The sequence below is a fragment of the Podarcis tiliguerta genome (genome assembly GCF_965153285.1).
Source record: "Podarcis tiliguerta genome assembly, chromosome: 9".
Taxonomy (NCBI): domain Eukaryota; kingdom Metazoa; phylum Chordata; class Lepidosauria; order Squamata; family Lacertidae; genus Podarcis; species Podarcis tiliguerta.
In genome coordinates this window covers 18619320-18638720 of record NC_139542.1, presented here as the reverse complement: position 1 = coordinate 18638720, position 19401 = coordinate 18619320, and the positions used below count along the sequence as shown (strand labels likewise).

At 42.2% G+C, this 19401-nt stretch overlaps 1 protein-coding gene across 1 annotated transcript in view; it reads right to left on the bottom strand.

Annotated features, from left to right (window-relative positions):
* BMPR1B (bone morphogenetic protein receptor type 1B) overlaps positions 1-19401 on the bottom strand; it is an 80672-nt gene that overhangs the window by 34918 nt on the left and 26353 nt on the right. The window contains exon 2 of the mRNA XM_083398471.1: positions 3080-3239. Coding sequence (XP_083254597.1) covers positions 3080-3239 — 160 coding nt within the window. The remainder of the gene's footprint in view (positions 1-3079; positions 3240-19401) is intronic.

The window sequence follows — 19401 nt, the reverse complement described above, 5'->3', positions numbered from 1 at the left end:
GGGGGGATGTCTGCGAGATCAATGTGCAGGAGAGGTGCCCTTGAATAGAGGGAGAGATCTATGTGTAGCCTGTAAGAGGAAGAGACTAGGAGATACCTATTTATGTGTATGCTGAGTGCATGGATGCAAGAGGGAGTGTGGCTGACGAAATTGTGGTACAGTACTAGGGAATACTCCATGTTGCTATTGTGTGCGCACGTGCAGAAATATTGTATGATTGCCACAATCAAGACCAGTATGAGTTGGGGCAGGGGGCAAGCAGCAACAACTCTCTCATTTTGTGTTTTTATTTATATAGTGTCCTTCATCACAAGATCTCATGGCAGGTGCTATGCCACATCCCCGTAGCAGAAATGTTGTGCTGTACCACGCATCCCACAGTGGCTGTTTTGCGATTGGTGCCCTCAATTTTTAATTCTTTATAACTCAAAGTAATAGGAACTTCACCTATAAAACATATGAAACATTACTTATTATGTATTTTTAAATGTCAGCTTTTAAAAGTTTGTCACAAATTCAATAGGGAAGGGGGGGCAAGGAAGAAGGGAGCGATGGGAGAGGCATTTTATAATTCATCAAGATATGAGTGCCGGCTCCTCATTTTTACACACACACACAGCACTGCACATACCTGAATAACTATTAAAATGTGTGGTATATGGGGGGGGACCCAAAGAATGTGGCCAGCTCTCCAAAATAAGCCATGCCATGACTGAAACTATATATATATATATCAGTTCTTTAAAGAGTGGGGGTACGCTGTGTGTTCTGACAACATCAAAGGTTTCTCATAGAAAGATGTTCATAAAAGCCTGGCAAATAAATGTCTATTTGGAGCTCCCCAGGTGCGCGACATATTCACAGAGACGGTTAAAGTTTCAAAAGGCTGAGGGGCTAACATAACCTTTACAAGCCTAGGTTTAGGGAACCCTTTCAAAAGGTTTCACCTCTCCTGGAGAAAGGTCCTTGTTAATCAATCAGTCTTCCAAACACCTGTGCACGTAGCCGCCACCTCCTTCAGATACCCTGACAGTATTTACATATCCTTTGTGGTGATGTAAGGTAACAAGGAAACCCAATACCGCAGCCTTGGAAAGCTACCAGAGCCCATGTCATTCATACTGAGCCCAAAATACACACACACACACACGAAACAAATCACCCTTCTTCTGAAATTCAAGGTGCAAAGCAGCCATTTGGGGGACCAAATTACTAGCCAGCCACTTTGCGGCACTTGGAAAAGAGCCAGGCGTATTATGTAACCAAGTAAATATTTGCAGTTGGATAACTTTTAATGTTTGCACTCTTCAGAGTATTTATTCCCCAGACTCAGTACGAAGTAGCACAAAAGGAATAGGTAAGGTTACCACCTTATCTTACATGAGGGCTAGCAAGTGCTAGGAGATCTTAAAAAACACACCAGTGAATGCTTTTTTAAGGCATTAGAAAGATGAGGTCAGAAATAAGTGATCAACAGTTTAAAGCACAATGGCAACCTAAATTTATCTGAACGTAGGAGTATAGCCATAGTGAATTCTGAACTGTATAGTTTGGAAATGAGCAGAAGATTTTTTTAAACTCACAAATAAAAGCTTAGATTAGTGAAGACAAAATTATAATGAATGGGACTGTGTCAAGGCCTAAACAAAAACCGTCCCCAGTTGTCATTTAGTGCAAGGAAGAAGCTGGCATTGCCCCCCATAGCATGTTCTGTCCCATGCCAAGTAGTAACATGGTGGGGGGTCATTAAGGCTACTGTACAGGAGGAAAAGGTTAACTATTCTCCTCATGGGTCCAATTCTGCAGAGCCCCACAACTGTTCTTTGCAGTAAAAAAAAAAAACCAAAACAGTGAACCATGCAAGACCAATCTGCCTGCTACAGACTAGCCTGAAGTGTGCAACACCAAAAGGAACCAGTAGAAGTGTAATGTTAATAACGGGGGGTGGGGGTGGAAGGAAATATACATGGATTGCTGGTGCAGGAAACCCAACTTTCATCACATTGGATCTACGGAAATTTTCCAATCAAAGTTCTTACGGCAAATTTTCTTTGTACCACCCTGTGTCCCAAATGCATCATTGCACCTAGAGGCTAATCTTCCCTCGGTATAATTATGGATCTGGCGTAGGACACTTAACTCTTGGCTTCGCCTAAACTCAAATCCCCCTGGTCTAATATCCCAACCACTGCCAGTGTCCTTTCTCTTGGCAGATCAAGATGAGCAGGTGACAGCAAAGGTTGCAAGGCTTTTAGCTGTGGCAATCAGAATAAGATCCACTATTTGACTATTGATTCAAAACCCTAAAATGTATTTTATATACAGTGGTACGTCGGGTTACAGATGCTTCAGGTTACAGACACTTCAGGTTACAGACTCCGCTAACCCAGAAATAGTACCTCGGGTTAAGAACTTTGCTTCAGGATGAGAACAGAAATCGTGCTCCGGCGGTGTGGCAGCAGAGGCTCCATTAGCTAAATTGGTACCTCAGGTTAGGAACAGTTTCAGGTTAAGAATGGACCTCCAGAATGAATTAAGTTCTTAACCTGAGGTACCACCCTAATTGACTTTTTATTTCTATTCTTTGTATACCATATTGTTGTTTTATTGCTATGGCCAATGGCTGATTCAGGCATTCATCAGCTGGGAAGCTCAGTTGGTTTGAGTGTGGCGATGATAAGGCCAAGGTTGCAGGTTTGATCCCCATATGGAGCAACTGCATATTCCTACACTGCAGGGGGCTGGACTGGATGACCCTCAGGGTCCCTTCCAACTCTATGATTCCATGAAAGCCCTCAGACCATAATATAGCTCACCGTCCTTTTTCCAACAGTGGCCAACTAGATACTTTTGGGAAGCCCACAAGTGGGGAATGTCATCAACAACCCTTTCCCCCATGGTTTTACACCAGCATCATATCGCTGAAGCTTCCATTAGCTATCACGGCTAACAGAATTTCAAAGATCTCTCCTTCCAGGCTCTGTCTTCTAAAACCACCTAAGCCAAGTAGGTTTTGGATGCCCCCCCCCCCAACATTGTGTGGCAGCAGACTCCGCAGGTTAATCATTCCCACACTCACCTGCAAGTGTTGTTTTTTGACTCTTCGGGGCAGTAGTGATGGCAATGGCAAAACAGCTTCTTCTGGGGAGGAGATGCTGCTGTGCTCCCGCTATCTTCCTTCCTGGTTTCCATGTTCACCTTCCCGGAACTCCTCAAGGGCCTGCTGTCTAGAAAGTTTGCTGTAAAAGAAACAGAATGAAATAAAACGTAAGTCGCTGGGCAGGAATGGCTGAGAGGGGTTTTCCGAAAGACTTTTAAGACTTTATCAGCAACTGTTTGCTTGATCATGTGTAGATAGGTACAAAGAAACATAGGACGGTCTCCTACACCAAAAATGACCATTGACACTTCTTGCTCATTAGTGCCTACACTGGCTGGCAGTGGTTCTCTAGGGCATCCCTGTTGTTGTTGTTGTTGTTGTTGTTGTTGTTGTTGTTGTTGTTGTTACTGCTATTCATTTTCATTTATTTATTACACTTCTATGCTGCTTTTCACTCACACGAATCACAAAGCGGCTCACAAACGAATAGCAATAACAGAACATCACAATATGGCATAAATCACGTAGAATAATTGACAAATCAAAAATTACAAATCATCACTAAAACAACCACCTTCCATAAAGCACTATTAACAAAACAACTACAAAAATAGGCTGAACAGCACAAACGTTAAGTCGTATTGTAAGATTTACAAAGCAGCGCAACATTCATAACTCGCAAAACAATACAGTGGTACCTCGGGTTAAGTACTTAATTCGTTCTGGAGGTCTGTTCTTAACCTGAAACTGTTCTTAACCTGAAGCACCACCTTAGCCTATGGGGCCTCCTGCTGCTGCCCCGCCACCAGAGCACGATTTCTGTTCTCATCCTGAAGCAAAGTTCTTAACCTGAGGTACTATTTCTGGGTTAGCGGAGTCTGTAACTTGAAGCATATGTAACCTGAAGCGTACGTAACCCGAGGTACCACTGTATTAACAACATTAACAAACCAGCAACCAAAAACAAACTAGGCACGGTTGAAATTCACACACACACTTTGCCCACCCCCATGATTCAAAACCTTCCACTCATGCACCTACACATAATGTCTATGGCAGCGATTTTTTGTTTTAAAGCCGGCTAGGGCTTGGAGGGTGGGTCAAGACAGGTAGAAACAGCCACTGCCTGATGGTCAGCACAAAGCCTTATTCCCCTTACCTATCATTACTATTACTATTACTATTATTCATATCCCACCTTTTTTCCCTGACGGGGACTCAATGCGTCTGACAGCTAAAATAGAAACAGCTAAAAAATACATGGGGAAAAGTAACTTATGCGGGTCTACAACCGCAATAAAGATTTGTTGTTGTTGTTGTTGTTGTTTTGGGAAAGTAATCATTAAAAACTTACTAAACCTCAACCCACCAGCCCTTTCTTTAAAAACTGTCATTCTCAAAAATCTGTTGGGACAAGTACCTGCTGTCAGAAAGAAGTACAGCAAGGATGGAGTCAGAGTAGCCTCTTTAGGGAGGGACTTCCACAGTCTGGGAGGAACCACCAAGAAGGAGAGATGTGTGTTCTCAAGAGTTCATCACATGGCCCCTGGGATACTCTACCAGATACCATAAGATTGCAGGAGAGGATTCATAGTGTTGCAGGACCCATGTTGGAAACTGGTCCATTCTAGCTTTCCCTACCCCATTAGTTTTCTAAGTGTATGGGTGGTGAAAGTGGCTTTCAATGTCTTAAGAACATTCAGATGTGGAAAGCTTCATGTTGATCTGCAGCTAGAAAGGCCTGTAGCATGAGCTATTTCTAAATGCATTGTTTTGCTGGGAAACTTTCGTCCCTTAATACAGGGCACTGTAACAGGTACACTATTCTTCTGGCTTCTTTGGGGGGGGGGTGTTTGGTATTTTAACAATAACAACTTTAGATTTTGAGCACATATTACCTTCAGCCTACAAGCAGCAACTACGATTTGGGTCCAAGCATTTATTTTATACTACTTATTTCTAGGTGGTGGTGGTGAGTTTTCTCTCTTGCTCTCTCGATTATTTTGGATTAGGATATTTTAAAAATCCAGCCTACACAGGGAAATTTAGCTTCAACAGATGTTCACTTTCTGGGTCAGTGGAACAGAGCCTTTTAAAACCAAGTCCCCCTTTTTTCAGCAGATATGCACAAAGCTAGGATTGTGACTGAGTTACATTGTTATTCATGGACAGAGAATGAACTTTTAAAAATGTTCTAGGCAGAGGTTTCAGACATCTGGCTCATGATGCAACAGAGCTAAATAAAATATATTAATAGTAAAGAAGAATAAAAATACCAGCCTTCTTTCATCCACACCATGATACTTTTATAACTAAATTTATCCACCTTCTGGGGCAATTTCATTCTCTCTCTCTCTCTCTCTCCCCCTACACACACACACACACACACACACACACACACACACAGTACTCTCTGGCTCTTATTACTTAGCTACGTTGTTATTCATGAACAAACAGTGAACTTTTTAAAATGTTCCAGGCAGAAGTTATAAATAATATACAATAATGTGTAAATAAAATAATTTAGGACAAAGTCCAGCCAAAGTTAGACACATTTTACATCCTGTGAAATTAAATGGGAGAGTTTTAATTGGAAATTAAGCATCTCCCATTTAAATCAATGGGGATCGATACTGTCTCCTACCACAGAATTGTAGAGTTGGAAGAGATCCCAAGGGTAAGTGTAGGAATCTTGCACAGAATAGAGTATTATTATTATTGCATTCCTGAAAAATTACCATATTGTTGAACAATTTTCAGTTGCTGAAGTATTTCCTTCTATTATACAATATCAGGAAGTACCCGGCTGTAGTGCTGAGTGCACGAGAGCACAATCAACAGCCTGATTATATCTGAACAAGTCAAATTACATCCTAAAAAATGACTGCTTTTATGGGAAAGGGAAATATTAACTGCTTTAACTCCCTATATTTTTCAGGCATCAGATAAAGGAATTTCCACAGGATATTGTTGGCAACCAATCAGTGACAGAACAGCAGCACAGAAGGAAAGTGCAATAAATTATCCCTCTGAAACCACAGCCTACTGTATAAAGCAGTTCTGAGAGGGACAGTAAAATAAAAAATTTCACTGATAAGGTTTCACTGGCAATGAACATGTGCTGAATAAGGAACGGGCTAGCTACCTCTCCACAGTTCATGGAATGATAAAACTGAGAAGCAGTCTTAAGAAACGCACCTTATATCAGATATTCAAAATGAAAATTTAGGTTAGGAATTTTATTTTTAAAATCTGTCCTCCATTTAGCAAATGGAATGCTAGGGGTTCAGGCGCTTAACTCAGGGTCCGTGTTTCCTGTTCATAATGAGGCACAGCAGAGACTGTGGTGTCTTTATGATATATGGTTTATACACAACCTGAGACTACGACGGAGGGATTCACAGCATTACTACTACAAGAGGGTCTTGCTTCTCCCATGGGTGCAGCCTTGGATCCAAGCTGAAATCAACCACTGAACTCTAACCTCCAGCTTTCAACCTTTAACCAGGCTGCAACCTTCTTTTCTCAAGATCACATCACAGCCAACTCAAACTCCAATTCCAACTTTGCCTTTGTCTTCTATCTAAGAGTTGGAAGAGGGATCCCACCCACTTGCCATCTGGCATAGAGCCTTATCCCTTTGCTTTCTCAATGGGCCATCACCTTTCCTTTGTTTTCCTAATGGCTCATCTCCCAGGCGATTGTGTCATGAGGAAACTAGCCCAACTTATTTAGCTTTCAACATTTGCTTGGTACAGGGATTAAGTGTCTGGCACCCACAAACTCTTAACAGTGTGTGTGTGTGTGTGTGTGTGTGTAAGTCGTACATGGGTTTTTTTTGGGGGGGAGCAGGCATCAGAAGGAGAGTGGTTGTGTGCATCAGTTTGATATGGAACCTGTTTCAGTGGCAGAAAATGTGTCTAAAGGAAATGGTAATTAAATACAACACATAGAACAACAATAATAAACCTGAGGTCAAGGAGCAACACTATGTAATTTGCTCAATCGATTAAAACAGTACAAACACATTTATGCTTTTCAGAAATGCACAACAGCTGTTAAGCTTCGCTGTGGTGGAAGCACTTTGACTTCTGAATCTTCCAACTAGAATACAGAGGAATCCATTTGGTCTTTTGGCAGCAAGCCACAAATTTCGGAGGAGGGAAAGCCCTGCCTTTGATTAGGAAAAAAAAATGCTGTGTCAACTATCTACTAACTGCACTGCACTTGATCTTAGCCAAAAGACCAAGAAGCAACAGATTCATTCATTCCTAGATGTGGGTAAAGGTAAAGGTACCCCTGACTGTTAGGTCCAGTTGCAGACGACTCTGGGGTTGCATGCTCATCTCACTCTATAGGCCGAGGGAGCCGGTGTCTGTCCGCAGATAGCTTCCAGGTCATGTGGCCAGCATGACTAAGCTGCTTCTGGTGAACCAGAGCAGTGCACAGAAACGCTATTTACCTTCTCACCGGAGCGGTACCTATTTATCTACTTGCACTTTGACATGCTTTTGAACTGCTAGGTTGGCAGGAGCAGGGACCAAGCAACAGGAGCTCACGCCGTCACGGGGATTTGAACCGCCAACCTTCTGACCGGCAAGCCCTAGGCTCTGTGGTTTAGACCACAGCACCAACCGTGTCCCTCCTAGATGTGGGTGGGAAGGGAATAACCTATACAAGGTTCTATTTCTGCTTTTACACACGCAAACATTTCCTTTTAACTTCTCTTATCTGGAGCTTAAAGAAGGAAACCATTCTAAAATAGGAACGTATTAATAGCCAGGTGTATAAAACCAGCTGAGCCTGACCACTTGCGCATATAAGCTGATTCATGAGGACTGTTCAGACATTGCTTGGTCTTTTTAACGAGGAAAAAGCGGGAGGTCTTGGGTTTCTAGGTTTCCTTCCCCATCCCTCTACTGTTCGCTCATCACAGGAGGGAAAACAACAAATGCATTGGGAGAGCCTACATTTGCTTGAATGTGGGATCTTCTTGACCCACAAAGTAATGTCTACAAGGACATCAGGCTTCATGTGCCCCAACTGTCCTTATTTCCTCTGCCCCTTAGAAAATCACTAGCCCAATTCAAGAACTCAGCCTGACCACAGGAGGGTTGTGTGGCCCCACCCCAATGACCCCTGCACACAAGGCACACTCTCTCCTCCTGTCCTTCATGTGCTCAGCTGAACATGGCTAGAGACCTTCCATGTGACTGGGAAATCTGTGCTATTTGGAGGTTTCTAACTGCTCAATGTGCAAAGGACTCAGAAGGGCTCTGGTGAATGGGGACGCTTTGGGTAGGGCCTGTGTGAAAATACAGAAATGCAAGGCGATGTGCACAATAACATCATCTTAGCCCCACAGGTAGTAGCCCTTCAATTAAATGGCATTCTCCGGTCATGTGTGCCCAGACCTGATCCTTTGTAAAAAGCCACTGAACCTCTCCCCTACCCCTGCAAAGAGGATAAACTCAAAAGCTCATTCTTCCTCATTTTCCCCCTTCCCTAAAGTATTCTGTAAAGGTTTTTTTTTGGGGGGGGGGGTTGGTTTTTTTTAAAAAAGCTGACCTATTCTACTTACATTCAATTTCCGTAGGCTTGTTATATCCTTGCCAGATTCCTCCCTTGGAGGAGAACCATGCAACAAAGCAGTAAACTACGGCTGCTAAGGGGCTTCCATTAACAAAACAGAGCTCCGTATGTTGGGTTAATCCTGCACCTGTGATCTGTTATTCAGCAGTTAAGAAATGCAACCCAGGCTGTCGTTGCCCTAATGCAGTTCAGCTGTTGCCCCTACCCCACTGGGCCCCTAGAATTCTCTTTGATTGTATAGTTGGCAAGCAAGAAATAGTCCAACCAGGCACAGAACTACATGAGGGGAAAGGGGAAAGGAAAAGGAAAGCCTCACATTAGAGAGAATGGTTGGCTTTCTGCTCATTCACCATTCCTTACCATTTCCAGATGGGTTAAAAGCTTCTCATTGAACCTACATGTGAACTGTCGCACTGCAGCTTTTAAAGTCCAGAGCTCTTTTTTTGCCAAAGGAAATTTGTCTGATTGTTTTTTAAGTGGCATTTTTATAGTGCTTACATAAGAGTATGATATACCAAGGTGTGTGGCAATATTAGTCAGTGCTAATACTCAACAAGAATAACACTCTGCACAGCACTTAGAAATATTTTCAATATATTAAACGGTGTAGAAATTAAATAACCCTCCTTCAAATGATCGTAATAAATTACAAACAAAAATTGGTATATTTTGATTCTGTTTTTCAGTGTTACATGAACAGATTCCACACAGTAATGCAGGACCTAACTAAGATGACTCCTTCACTCACTGGATATGAACTATGGACACATCCACCTATACCAGTACGAATCTTTAGCCAAAAGATAAAAGGTGAAGAAGGAAGTGGAAATGTAGATTCCTTTTATTCCTGCAGGCATAATTCTCCCAATGCATTTATGCAGGGGTTTTTGTCCTCATAGCTGACCCTGTATGTCCTCCAGATGTTGCACTCCCAACTCCCATCAGCCCCAGCCATAATGCCAATGGTCAAGGATGATGAGAGTTGTAGTCCAGCAATACATGGAGGTCACAGGTGAGCCGGCCCTGTTGCATGCAATATGTGCAGGCTCTAAAGACTAATCTGTGTGGATCAGGTGTGGAACATATTCAAATGCATTTTAAAGTACCCATGCATACAGACCCTATTACTCCCACTGTCCTCTCCATCAGAAATTTTCAGCTGTAAAATAAGCTATGCTACTGTTTTTTGGAAAGCTTAAACCAATGGGAATATGACAGTGTTGCTCTGTTGTTGACATTGGTGGGAAATGCAAGCCAGGTCTGTCCCATTCTCTTCTAATTCCTATATGCAACAATATTTTTCCCCTAAAGGTGGGAACTCTTTTTCAAGCCTCATAGCTGTTGGGGAGGGAGTTAGATTTTCGGGGGGGGGGGGGCTGCTGCTGCTGGAAAAGGATAAACCTCTCTTTCCAACATGTTGTAATACCACTGAGAACAGGGACTCCCTATGCTTGTAGTTACTTGAAGAGAATAAGAGAAAATGAAGCTGTACACTACACATTGAAGCAAATATATCGTTTGGTTTTGAGTTTGTTTTCAACTTGTGGCTGCAAGTGTTCAAGCTTTTTTTATTTTTTCTAATCTTAACTTTTCTATGTCACCCTGCAAGCACATGCTTCCATAGAAAATGCAGTCCCCAATAGGACACCACATGGTCCGTCTTCATCTATGGTGCATGTGGTGTAGAAGGGGGATATTCTGAGTGGTGGGTGATGCTCTTAGGGTGATTGCAGCCTGTGCTGGTGCCACATTGCATTTGGTGTGGTTTCTCCTGGGCAGTGGGGTCTCGGTAGCATCCTATGAAAAGAAGGAGAAAGTGGAAGCAGCAAAACAGTCTCTACTTGCCCAGCTCTGCCTGTGCATTCTTTAAGGACAGAGCAGATATTTCCAAACTGCTCGTGTTGGTGACACACTTCTGTAGACATGCATCATTTCACAACATAGTAATTCAGTTTTACTAGCAAACCAAAGTTTAAACTAACCCCATTCCAGCCCCGGGAGGAGAGCAGGGAGCATACATGCCACACACTGCAGCTGACGCACTAACCTGTCACGACACACAGTTTGGAAATCTCTGGTCTAGAGGATACTGTGTGCTCGCTTGCTCGCTTCTCGGACTTCAGTGCCAAAGTGTGATACCTGCTTTGATTTCCTCCCTCGTCTTCTGTCCCCACAGAGGAAACCAATAGCATGCCCAAACTCAGAGCCATGGGAAACAAATAACCCATCCACCACCTTTAGAACATTGGGAAATACCATGACAACAGTCTACAGCAAATACAGTATCGAGACGTCTATAGCTGGAAAGTATAATGTATTCAATTAGCCTGATACGTGCAACTGTTTTAGCACTGCTGACTTGAACTCAGCTTGCCTTCATATTCATAAGCTGAGTAGTTCAGTGACAGTAAGTTAGCTGTGTCTGAGGACCTTTTTCTGTTCCTAATTAATGCAACAGAGCAATGAAAGCCATGGCTACAGGCGCCAGCACATCCAAACTACCCACATGCTGTTTGGGGGACTTTCTCTTTCTGCAGAGTTCACTGTCTCCTAACTTGTTCTAGACAACAGATCAGTAGCTATGTACAAGCCAGCAGATCAGATCACACTGTTTTGTCTAGAAAAGGCAAGACGGAAATGTGCTGACGCTTCTTTCAGGAACTATTGAACTACAAACAGTGCTTGAAAGCTACTTATCTGCATTTTTAGAATAAGCAGGAAAAGGCACTCAGTTTAACACACTACGTAAAATATGCTGCAGACTGTCAAATCATTTAACATTTGCATTTCTTTTTAAAAAGTGATATCGCTTTTGATTAACGCAGTCCCGCCCCACAAAAACATCAAACATGCATATTCTATGACCATTTATTTAGGATATTGAGAACGAAAAGTGCAACTCAAGTAGCAGAAGTGCAGAGTGGGTTTCAAGCAACTGCTATGTCAAGGGCACTTAAAAATGCACAAGGATAGCTCAGTTTAGAAATGTTAACATATAAACGTACAGCGAGTCCGCTATGCTCCGTGACCTTGCTTGAAAATAGAGGCAAGATATGGCACCATAAGATAAATGCCCATGCATTAATTTTCAGAAATCAGCAGCACATACTATGCTCTAGAGACATTAAAAGATTTTCAAAGCAAAGCCTCTCCTCTTCCCCGAGGCTTTGTGAGGAGGTCTTGCTTCCCACGCTTCGCAGGGGGCGTGGATGGCCCACTGCGTCACAGGGAGTCCCGGGCCCGTGTCATGCCCTCAGCCAGCCAATCCGGCTGGCTGGGGGGCATGGTTTGCCACTCTTAAGTGAATGCGGGGCTGTGACTCAGCCTGTTTCTTCCTGCACATACAGATCTCCCACCCTCCCTTCCTCTATTCTCGTGCATTCAACACCTGACCTTGCTATGGACCTTGATTGGTCGCCTGTTGAAGGGACCTGGTAGGAATTTTTCCACTTGGCAGATTGGCACCAGCGACTTGGTTTTTTACCTACCTGATAGCAAATCGTCACAACTTTGTAAGGTTTGGTGGCTAGGCATTGGAAAATGCATTGTGTATTGGAGGGGAGGTTGTGGCCATCACCTACCCCTCCCCTTGAAGGGTATTCCATTAAAGGAATCCGGTGGTCATGGTTCTTGTCCAAAGCCCAGGTGGTGGCTACGGCCATGGCACAACCCTCCGGTGACTCTAGGGGAGAGCTTCCAGTTGATTTGCATCAACAGACTCCCCCTACAGGTCATTAACCCTTGTGTGACTTCCTGCAGGGCGGCAAGGAGTCAAGTATAGTCTGTTCGGATCCAATGCCTAAGCCAATACCACTCACATTCTGTAACCAATAAAGTTGTTGCCATTTTTAGCCCATTAACCTAAAACACTGGTGTCCATGTGTCTTATTTCATCATGAAGCGGGGGGTGGGGCCTCGACTCACAACCAATTAGCCTGGACTTTAACTCAGTTCAGTCTGATTCTGTTACACACTCAACAAATTAATCAGATAAATCCCAGAAAGAGAGACACAGCTAATGCCTGGGCTTGGCCTTCTGATATCTACCCCTTACACAACCATCTACCCATGCCAAGCAATTCACTCTTCCTCCAGAGGGTGTGGTAAGTAACAATGGAGTGCTCTAATGGAGTGCTCCATGCACACTGTAAGCACTGTTTGTAATGGAGTGCATGGGCCTATGGGAATCACCATGAAGATCTGCAGCAGATCTTGCTGAACCTCATCTCATTATAGAAAAGAAAGCAGCCTGCTCTGTGGTGGCACCTATCCTGTGGCATGCCCCCTTGAAGATTAGGTAGGCACCAAACACATGGCTGGATGTTTCCAGAGTGCATTGAAAACTATATCCTTGCTAAGGTATTCCCATGCTGTTGATGCCAGCTTGTAGTACCCGGATTATTGTAGCTGATATTAATATTCTACTGGTATGTATGGATTTTTAAATAATTTCCTTGGTTATTTTATATTGTTATTTAGTTTTACGTAAATAAAAATTGTATGTGCAGATGAAGCTTCAGGGTGTATGCAAATGCCATTAGGATTATGTGTGTCACCAATTTAGTGAGTCCAAGAAGAAAGGTCCATTTAATTCAGCATCTTGCTTCCTCAACAGCTTTCTTCCACTGTTGTCCCCTAGCAGTAGACATTCAGTGGCACAATGTCTGTAAACCTAAAGATTCCATATTTATCATATATTAACAAAATAGTAGTTTTCACACAAAAAGTGTCCAAAGTGACTAAGAAGATCCAAACATCCAAAAACAGAACATTAAAACAAATGAAATCTTAACAGCCATCATGACGAATAGCTGCTCTCCTCAAATATGTCTCTCCTTTTAGAATCACTACAATTAGTGGCAGCAAGCACCATAAATTAATTGTGCATTGTGTGAAGAAGTACTTTTGTCTGCTCTGAACCTCCTGCCAATCAATTTAATTGGATGACCCTGAGTTGACGTTTTTGTTGAGCTATTCATCATGACCCCGGGATCACTTGCCTGGTTGGTTACCATTAGTTCAGACACTATCAGTGTATATATTAATTTAGGATTGTTGTTTCTTGGGAATTGCAAGTAGGGAGAGTGGTGCTGCACAGAACGTCTTGCTTGTGAGATTCCTATAGGCAAATGATTGGCCACTGTGAGTACAGGATGCTGGATTAGATGGGCTTCTTGGCCTGATCCAGCAGCCTCTTCTTGTTTTCCTGCAATTCAGATGTTACATGTGGGTCCCTTAGACATGCAGAAGTGGCCATTGTTGCTTAAAGCTGCCTAGAATAGCTGGGGTAACTTAGTCAGATGGGCAGGGTACAATAGTAAATTGTTTTTGTTGTTGTTGAATAAATACAAATGAATGGTGGATCTAAATGGCCTATTAGAGTGCCAATGCAGTGGGAAAGACCCATGCAATCAGACTTACCCATGCAATTATTAGCTCTGGCTGTGTGGATCTGTTCACAGACAAGCAGTTCCCATGCAGAATAGAAAAGCAGGCACCATGTTATTTGTACTTGATGGCATTCAACTAAAGTTTACTCAGAGTAGACTCACTGAAATTAATGGACCTAACTTAATCATGGTCATTGATTTCAATAGGTCTACTCTGAGTAAACCTTAGTTGAATACCACCCACTGAATTTAATTATACAACAGCAACCACTTCTGCACACCTGAAAGAATGGACACTTTACTTTGGTTGATGTAGGATATAAGGTGTAACTGAAGAACTATGGATGAGATCCAACATAATGCCAGTGGGCATCTGCTCATACAGTGGGGCCTCTACTTCCTTTTGCCTTTCACCTCCACATAACAACAACAAAATCTGTTACAGATGGTTGGAATACCCTTTAGAACAGGTTTGGAGTGTACTCATGGGACTGCGAAGAAGAAGAAGAAGAAGAGGAAGAGGAATTTATTATTTATACCCCGCCCATCTGGCTGGGCTTCCCCAGCCACTCTGGGTGGCTTCCAAAAAAAATATTAAAATACTGTAATACATCAAACATTAAAAGCTTCCCTAAACAGGGGAGAGAAAGTTCTGTTGCACATGTGGATTTTTGTTGTGTATGTTGAGTAGACATCACAGGATGTTGTCCCATAAATCCCATTTCATCACAATTTTCTGCTCAGAATTGCTTCCCACGACAGCTCTATGATGCCACACTTCCTTCAAAACTCCTCTTTGCTACTCAAAGTTCCTACAAATCCTTTAGCACAGGGATAGGCAACCTAAGGCCCATGGGCCACAAGCACTCCATGGGGGTCGTTTAACCGGCCCATGAGCCTCCCCTGAACTGAGCTGCCCACTCAGTGAGTCCCTGTACGCTGCACTAAAGCAGTGCAGCGCGGCGCCAGGACTCGCTTCCGTGGAACCGAAAATCTCATCTGCACATGCACAGGCGTTGAAAAACGTGTCTGCGCATACATAGACGCCAGAAATTACGTCTCCACAGATGCAGACACCAGAAATCGTGGGCAGGCGCATTCACACACGCGTGCAATCTGCCCCATGAAGGGATCTCTGCTGGAGTGAACCAGCCCAGGCAAAGTAAACCTTTCCATCTCCTGCTTTAGCAGAACCTTACTGCAGCTAAGTTCCCATGCCTTACTGCTACTAAGCAGGCATTCAAACCTAAGTGAAACCACTTCTTTTCCGTGTCGAATATTCACCTGCAAGTTCCTTGGTCTTTGTACTACACTGCAAAGTACCAAGAAGATGCTTTCCCCTCACTACTGAGCACATCAGTAGAAGAACAGGACAGAAGCACCACTACCATCATCATGCTAACAATGTTACCAAACATCTGCATAACAAAGCATTAGCATGCAAAGCTGATGATAAAACAGAAAGTCAAAACCGCAGGTGGGAAGCAAAATTTCACCTCGTCAAAAAAACTTCCAACCTTTTTCTTTCTTTAAAAAAGCTATAACATATTTTCTTTTCATCCATAAACAAACAAACAAAGAGCCACACAAAGCCCCCTAATTTCAGCTGTCAGGGTCTTTTCACTGCAACTTACAGGTCAAAAGAGAGAACACACAGGTGTGCATTATGTCAGTAACTGAAAGCAACTGAGTTAAGTCTGGAATCTGATCCAACCACCCACACATTCCGGTGGGCATTATAAAACACTCCCTGAAGGAATATTACACTAATACTGACTAATTTTCACAAACACCTCTGATCTCTTCAGGCTTCCCATCCCCCCTTCTGGGCATTGTGCAAAGCTGGTTCGGCTGGTAAAGTGGATCTTTGCTGTTTCTGCTCACATAAAAGCTTTTATTCTTCTCTCCAGGTTAGGTCTTCTATACAAACAATGCACAAAGAAGGGTTCGCCACATACTACCCTAACTCCACTTACCAAGGAGTAAGCTGCATTGAATTCAGTAGCTCACACTTCTGAGTAGATACCATTATCTGCTTGAAGCCTGTACATCCTTTTTTCTGACCATCCCAGTAGAATAGGTCAGAGCTTGACAGGGCTCAATAAATATTGACTAACGATAAACAACAGTAGATTAAGTCATTGCAGCACAGTCAAGACAGGTAGGTAAGAGGGAGGGACTAATCCATTATATTTTATGAGGGCTGACAAGCATTCCAAACATTTTCACTGGCTGATATAATAATGATGATTGGCTTGTGCCCATTTCATTAACTGAACATTTTAGCTGCTTGTGACACAAAAGACTCTTCAATCAACTTTTTAAGAGCATAAGACATAAATAGAAAATATAGTAAAAACGACTTTTTTTATTAAAAAAACACCACTATAAACCACCACAATATATAATCAATAAGCAATAAACATCACTGTGGTCCATCAAATGCCAAGGGCAATAGTTTAAAAAATATATTAGTTTATGCTCTGGGGAGAGCATTGAATAAATCTAGTGCCACAACTGAATAATAATAATAATTCGTTGTTGTTGTTGTTGTTGTTGTTTATACCCCGCCCATCTGGCTGGGTTTCCCCAGCCACTCTGGGCGGCTCCCAACAGAATATTAAAAACACGATAAAGCATCAAACATGAAAAACTTCCCTAAACAGGGGAAAGACCCCCCCTCCCTTGTCATTATGCTCTGAGACTCCCTCAAAGGAAGGAGCTGAAGAAAACAGAGAAGATCTAGGAGTTTGGGTAGGTTCATATTGAGAGAGGCATTCATAATTGCAAGCAATACACTGATTGGTCCCTCAACCCACCCACTTTATTTTTACATTCACTATTAACTATCTTCAAATACAGAACAAGGATTTCTACTGTATTAGTAACTACCCATTCAGAGGTTGTGTTCCTTTAAGGTTTAAACTGCAGGGATCACCATCTTCTCAAACATTGTCCATTTGGCAAGGATTAATGTGTCTCTAGCTTTCCATCACCCCCCTTTTTTTATTCTGCCACCTATCAATCTTGTGCTGTGGGAAGAACTAGACAGTTACAACTTGGTTGAGCTCTTAATGGCTGAACAGAACTTTCTATACTTCACTTGCAGCTGGAACGTTTTAAGCTTAGCAATTGCTGGAATGTATTTAAAGGCTTCCACATATGTTTATTTCCAAAAATGTTTAATCAAATTTACAATAACTAAATATAATAGTTATCACAGTATAACTTAAATAACTAATGAATTTGTCTTTCCCCAACAGCAAATACTTTGTGCAAATGAAACAAAGCACAACTTATCCTGAGATTCTGACTGGAAGTTAAGATGCAATTGTTACTTCGAACTATGGTGTTATTATTTTTTTAAATGCTTTATTTTCTCTCCAATCTCTGGCTTTTAGATTTTCTTCTGTTCTCCACAGAAAGATATTGTTCCGTGACAGTGCTTTCCTTTAAAAACAGCTGGCCAGACCTTAAAATAAATACTGAATAATGAGAAGTAGGTGACTAAAGCAAATGCACTTCATGGTGGCAGGTTGTATAATTTCGCAGAGAAAGAATAATATTTTCCCAGGGTTTTTAGCTTTTTCAAAGTGAATAAAATACTTTATGTAATTGGTGAGCAAACCTTGTTAAAATTAGAGCAGTGTGCAAATGGATATGGTATAATATAGATACTGTTACACACAAATAAATGCACGGACTGTTGAGCATTTTCCAGCCTATAATGCAGCCTTTTGCCAACCTGGTGCCCTCCAGTTATTTTGGACACCATCCCCCACCCCATCACCCATCCTGGCAGATCTAAAGGCACCAAGTTTCTGAAAGTGAAAGAAGACTGGGTAAATAAGGAGTACAGAATCATAGTAACAAGTCCTATTTTTGCAGTGTAAAATACTAACCGTATTTTAATGTTACAATGATAAACCAAGATCTCATGAACAAAACCTATACGTTCTAAGATACACCGCCATGAACATGGGTCTAAGCAACATTGCAGAATGTGCTACCCATGCTGTTCAGATGGAGGATATGTAAATAGGAATGTCCTTTCTTTTTCCAGCAAGCACTAAGATATTACAAACTATCTAGATAAATTTTCCAGCTTACCATTATTAAAATTTTAGTGAAACAACTGGCCAATACAGAAGCCCAGGGCCAAAGAATGTTTCGGTCAGCAAGGCTGTGTCTCGCAACTGGTCACCCCCTTCCTTCTGCCTGTGCATTTCAACCCCTCCTGCTCTTTGCTGGTTCATGATTTGTCATCATATGAATCAGGCAGTGGGGGAGAACGAACAGAAACAAGGAGTGAACATCAGTTTGCAATATTTCATGCAATTTAAAGCAGTGGTGCTGAACCTCCAGTTCCCAATTTGGGCTGTAAGGTGGTTCCCCACAGCGAATGCCCATCTGTCCCACACTTAACATCATGTGTTAACTTTAAAAATAAGTTTCTTTGCAACCAGCTGATTGATGATTATAATTGCTTAGTGGAGGTAGGAGGAGGGAAAAGGAGAAAGTTTAGGGCAAGTACTCTTTGGTGAGGGAACACCAGCAGAGATTTAAAGTCACCAAACATGCATGCATGCAGCACAGTAAAGTAAGGAAATATAGGCTGTTAGACCTTTAAAATATGCACTTCCAAGTGAGTTCCAGAATTTCCCTCTTCCCTCAGTATAAGGAAACACCACGTTTGGTGAGTTAGAAACTGTTTTACTTACAAAATCTTCAAAGGTCTGGTTCATGTGCTTTCCCATACATGGGTCAAAAAAATTGCACAGGCAGTAAAACTTAGTTTAGTTATAAAGTGGCAAAAGTTCCTGGTTTATTGGTACAGGAGTTGCTGATGAGAGCAGGTGAAGAATCTGGGATTCAGCCCAGTTCCTCACCCCAGGTTTAAAGGAAAGTATATACTGAGTAATATGCAAGAATACTTCTATGGTGATGCCTATGAATTGGCAAAAGGGATGAGAAATCATAAGCATTTAGGTCTCTTTTGACATTCACTTTGGATACTAACCAATCTAATCGAAAAATACGAATGGGAAGTATATATATTTTTAAAAGGATTAGAAGTGGACTTGTAAGACTAATTGGGCGCAGGGGGAGATGGAGTTAGAAGTGTGGAGAAGCAAATACCCTATATACTTGAGTATAAGCCGACCCGAATATAAACCGGGAAAACTGGGAAAACTTATTGACTCGGGTATAAGCCGAGGGGGGATTTTTCAGCATAAAAATGTGCTGAAAAAGTCAGCTTATACTCGAGTATATACGGCATGTCTGTGGCCAGAAATATCTAGAAATGAGATAGGCAAG